The sequence below is a fragment of the Pteropus vampyrus genome, unplaced genomic scaffold (assembly GCF_000151845.1).
Source record: "Pteropus vampyrus isolate Shadow unplaced genomic scaffold, Pvam_2.0 Scaffold16, whole genome shotgun sequence".
Classification (NCBI taxonomy): Eukaryota; Metazoa; Chordata; class Mammalia; order Chiroptera; family Pteropodidae; genus Pteropus; species Pteropus vampyrus.
The window spans coordinates 9,031,528-9,036,791 of record NW_011888797.1 but is presented as its reverse complement, the minus strand read 5'-3'; the positions used below and the strand labels follow the sequence as shown (position 1 = coordinate 9,036,791).

The 5,264-nt window shown below is 54.4% G+C and overlaps 1 protein-coding gene across 1 annotated transcript in view; it reads right to left on the bottom strand.

Moving 5' to 3' along the window:
* The window catches only part of MCM5 (minichromosome maintenance complex component 5), a gene marked incomplete at its 5' end in the record, with an annotated part of 20,439 nt that overhangs the window by 9,414 nt on the left and 5,761 nt on the right, over positions 1 to 5,264 (bottom strand). The window contains 5 exons of the mRNA XM_023527458.1: positions 4 to 161; positions 1,513 to 1,624; positions 2,589 to 2,760; positions 3,162 to 3,328; positions 4,924 to 5,079. Coding sequence (XP_023383226.1) covers positions 4 to 161; positions 1,513 to 1,624; positions 2,589 to 2,760; positions 3,162 to 3,328; positions 4,924 to 5,079 — 765 coding nt within the window. The remainder of the gene's footprint in view (positions 1 to 3; positions 162 to 1,512; positions 1,625 to 2,588; positions 2,761 to 3,161; positions 3,329 to 4,923; positions 5,080 to 5,264) is intronic.

Here is a 5,264-nt window from a genome sequence, read left to right as displayed (position 1 = left end):
CACCGTGTCAGCCTCACCTTGTCAAACTCGTCAATACAGACGACCCCACCATCGGCCAGGACCATGGCTCCACCTTCCATAATGAAATTCCGGGACGAGGGGTCCCTCATCACTGAGGCTGTCAGGCCAGCTGCGCTGCTGCCTTTCCCAGACGTGTACACCTGGGCGAGGTAGATTAGAGCAGGTGTCAGGGCCAACACAGCTCCATCTCCATACTCTGACCCCAGTAAGTCAAGGAGCCCAGAGAGGTGTGGTTTTTCTGCGGTCTCACGTTGTTGCTGACTGCAGCGCACAGAACTCAGGGCGCCTCCTCTTGATAAGGAGGCCACCCCGGCCCCAGTCTGGCCTGAAAGTTCACTCCTGGAAAGGCATTCACATCCATCACTCATCTGAGCCCTGCCACAGCCCCATGAAGCAGCGCTTAGGGGTCCGCTCACACAGACGCTAACTGAGCCCCGAGGAGAGGCGTGACACACATCTAGGGGCCTAAGAGCTGGGTGGACTCCTGACTCCTAGGAAAAGGCTCCCCTCACCCCGAGTCCCTTGTCATTTTTATACAGACCAGTACAACACATGCTGCCACTGAGCCCTTGAACTGTGGCACGTCTAAACCAAGAAGTGCTTAAGTATAAATACAAATTTCAAACTTAGTGCTTACAAAATAAGGTAATGTACCTCCATAATACTTTTTCATATTACGCTACATGTGAAAATAATGTTTTAGACATATTGAGTTAAGTAGACTAAAATTAATGTCACCTATTTCACTTTTTGAATGTGGCTACTAGAATGTTTAAAATCACATGTGACTCGTATCTGTAGTTTCACATGCATTTTTACTAGACAGCCCTGGTATAGAGCACTGGGCACACTTCAGCCCTATCCGGAGACCACGCCTCCGACCTGTACCCATCCCACTGACCACGGTAGGCGTCCTCAACCTGCTCTGACACCCCAGACACATTCATCACTGCACAAAGGCCTCAGCTTACCAGACACTTGGGTTCAATACACTGTGCCTGTGCTTACTAGCTGTGGGACCTTGGCCAAAACACTTAGCTATTCTGTATCCCAGTTCCTTCATCCATAAACGGGGTCACGGTACCTACCTACCAGAGTTGTGATGGCATTAAATGAGTAAATATATGTAAAGTATGCTCTTCAAACAGTGCCTAGCCCTTGACTTCGGCCATAACTTTTATCAATGTAAAGATTTAGCGGATGGAAAAACTGAAGCTCAGGGACCTTAGGTGACTCACTCAAGGTCCACAGCCATTTACTGGCCAGGCCGAGATCCAACCCCATCCTGCCTCTCAGTCCAGTGCTCCGCCCACAACCCCAAACCTACACCCACTTGTTGGTTTCCTTCCTCTTCTCCTCCTGTGCCACCTGACCACATCCAAGAGGAATGAGGAGGAGATTCTGGGTGAGCCTACCCACTGAGAGGGTCCTGCCCTGCAGCCTTCCTCCCTGCTGGGACAGCCAGGGAGAGAAGCTCGTCCTGGCACTCACCCCAATGGGAGAACACTTCTCCACAAACTTCAGCAGCTGGGACTTGGCTGTCCCCGGGTCTCCCAGCATCAGCAGGTTGATATCCCCTCGGCGAGTGAGTCCATCGGGGAGCCTAGGAGAGGACGGGCACATGGGCAAGGCGAGAATCTACCAGGGGCTGGGACTCACTCAGGCTGGTCACGATGATGGGCTGGCTGGCAGTCGGTCCCCTCCGACCTATCACAGGCCTCAGAGCAGGCAGGGGCTCTGGGCTGAGACCACATTCATACTCCACTGTGTTCCCTCGCCTCGCCCGTGGTAACTTGCCTCCCAAGGAGGGGAGGGTCAAAGGAAATGGCGCCTGGGGCTGGGCACACAGTGAGCATCTGATAAGCAAGCATCCCTCACCGCTGAAAAGGAAAGGAGGGGAGCCGGCAGGGGGCTGTGCACGAACACCAAGCGGGCAGGCTCCGGGCCCACGGGTGCCTATGACGAGGCCCGTGCAGTCTCTATGCCTCAATTTCCTCATCTGTGAAACGGGCATGACCCTAACTTTCTCACAGGGACTGACTGGATTTCAGGACACACAAAAGCACTTAGAAGCAAGCCCGGCACACAGTAAGAATTCAGTAAATGGTAGCTGTTGCTAATATTTTTTATACCTCTATTACTTTATAGTTTCAAAGAACGCGTGATGTCCTTTGTTAGGTTTTTCACCTGTCTTATTTATGTGGAAACTTGGACTCAGAATGGTGGCATCTCTTGCCCAAGGTGACACAGTAAATAAGCGGCACAGCAAATTTAATCCCTGGTCTCCAGGCTCTGAGCCCAGAGCTCTCCCCACTGGCCCTGTCAAGTCCACCAGAGTCCATCCCTGGCCAGAGTCAGGGGTCTCCCTGGAGAAGAAAGCATGGATGAGCCCCTGGCCAGCTGACGGTGAGCCCAGGAGCTGGGAAAGGTGCCTGGGAAAAGTAGCAGACGGGGATGCAGGTCCCGGGGACAGGAAAAGGACATTCAAGACCTGACCACCTGGCGGCTGTCTTCCTGCGGGCCAAGTCTCCATTCCCTCCCCAGACCTGGGAAGCCTGGACTCCCACCTCTTCCGGGAACCCCCAAAGAGCAGGCAGGCGATGGCCTTCTTCATGTCTGTGCCCCCGAAGATGGAGGGGGCGATGCTCCTGGAGATGACCTCGTAGACATTGGGGAGGGCGGCCAGACGCCGGAACTCCTCCTCCTCCTGCGGGGTCACCGCCCCAGCAAAGCTGCGGCCTGGGCGGGTAGGGGAGGGAGCCGTGTGAGAGGGAGCCTCTTCCAGCCCGCTGCCCCGGACAGGGCCTGCAGGGTCCGGACAGCAGAGAGACAAGAGACCCCGGTTCTTCCCCTCAGAAGTGGGTCTGTGTGGGAAGGGCGGGGGTCTGAGGAGCTAGGGGACCAGACCATGGAGGCCCTTGAGCCCCTGGAAAAACTTCCATCTTGCAGAGAGAAGTGGACTGTCATCTCAGCTGAGTGACATGCTGTCTGGTTATGACAGCATCGCTCGCCATGGCTGCTGTGCAGAACACAGAATGTAGGGGCGAGACCACGGAGACCCAAGTATAATCCAGGCGACAATGGGGACTCGGCCCAGGGCACAAAAAAGCCTGGGTCCCAACGTCCCAAAGCCAACTCACCGGAGCCATCTGTGTCCACCTGGATGCCCAGGACACGAATGTAGGAGCTCCGGATGCCCACGCCCACCCTGTCGCGGCCCTTGCTAGAGGTCAGGCCAAACTTCTTGATGGAGTAGATGCCCATGATGGTGACCCGATTCCCGGGTACGACCTTGTCACACAGGTACCTGAGAAGAGGACAGGGAGGAAGGGTAAAAGGTGAGACCTGGTGGGGATGGCAAGTTTTTTACTTTACACCCTTCATCACACAGTAGTCCGCCTTAGCATTTTTACCAGAGGCCGCCTCACAAGCTGAGCTGGTTCCAGACCTCTCCACCCACAAAGGCCGGATAATGGGTCCCTCTCCCCCTCACTATGGCCCACTCACTGCTTGCAGGACAGTGTTAACCATCCTTGGTCATGGTGATGGCCCACAGCTTTCACAAGCTCATTGGTTATGCTGCCTGGGGCAGAGGCGGGGCTCAGTGCTGGCCTGCCCCAGCCTCGGAGGCCCAATCTCCATCTCATCTGCTGTCAGCCTCAACAAGGGCTCCCCTTGCCATCTCGGGCGAAGCCTTCTTCCTCGTGCCCTCTCAGCCTCTTTGCCAGGGCCACTCCCTCTTTCTGCCTCTTCATGCTCCATGAGTTCAGCAAAGTCATTTTGCCTCTAAACTTTCATTTCCTCTTTTAAAAAATAAGATGGTGAAACAAGGAAGTCTCCAAGCCCCTCTAGCCAGAGCCACGTGACATGGAGTGAACACTGGGACATCTGTACTCTGTGACGTCAAAGAAATCACTGCACCTCTCTAGACTGGCGGCATGATAAAGTGATCTGACCTGCCTTGACTGCTGTGTAACAGACACAAGTGCTTTAAACACCAGAGTCACATCAGGACCATGATTTCACTGTTAACATTCCAGGACAGGATTCTTTGACCCCTCTTCCCATGCCCCATTTCTTAAGCTTTGTGGATCACGGACCGTGTGTACAATAATCTAATAAATACCAAATACCTAATTTGTATGAAGGAATTATGAAAAACATCTGACAAACATTTTCCAGTTTAAACCTCATAGCAGCTGGACAAAGGATCAAGGACTGTCATGATTGCCATTTTACTAATAAGGAAACTGAGGCTCAGAAAGCTCATGTAACCTGCTCGAGTGTCTGACTTCTACACTTTCTGCTGCCACTGATAAAACTAAAGAAACCTATGGCTCCTCAGTAAACTTACATGTGCAGAACACCTGCCCATTGTTAGGGTGTGCAAGCCCCAGGTAAGATCCTGGTCAATGCCTCCAAGCCTTTTACCTGGGTTCCCGTGGGGGTACCAGGCCCCAGCCTAGTACCTTCTCCCCTTTCCAATGACTCAGCAAAATCTAAGGAAGACTCTTAACAGAAAGCTCAGGGCAGGGGCAGGGTGTCAGGCTGGGAAGAGGCTCTCTCAGCTGCTGGATATCTAGCTGTGCCTCCCAGTTCTGGGAGGGCTGGAGAGATCCTCCCAGGAAAAACACAGGCTCAAAGCCCAGCTCCTCCAGTCACTAAGTCAGTTACATGTCCTCATCTGCACAATGGGGACTGACGTGCCCCTGCAGGTTACGGGAAGACAAGATGACAAGAAGTGTATGTGAGGCACCAGGCAGAGGGCACGTGTCCTGTAACCAGTCATCCTCTCCTCCCCCACTCACTATGCTGGACGGTCCACTCCCAGCGCCAGTTCAGGGCCACAGCCAGGGATACCCAGCCCTGTAGACGCCCACTCCCAGCCCATGCCCGCCTCACCTGTCGCAGTAGAGCTGCGTGTGTCTGGGCATCTCGCCATGGGGCACGGCGTCAGGCAGCTCCTGCAGCTTGAGGGTCTGGAAGTCCACGCATTTGCACTTGTCGGGCATGATGAAGTAGGGGTCCAGTGGGCACTTGGGGCGGCCAGCCTGATCCCTGTGCAGGAGAATGAGAAAGGGTCACCAGAGCTACCCTGAGGACTCAGGGCCTGGGGAGCCCATCCCAGGAGCCCAAAGACGTGGCCAGCAGCAAATTAAGGGTCTTGAAGATAAGCTGCGGAAAGGCTCTGAAAGGGGGTGGCTCTGAGGGGACCACACACCAGGCTAGGAGTGGGGAGAGCT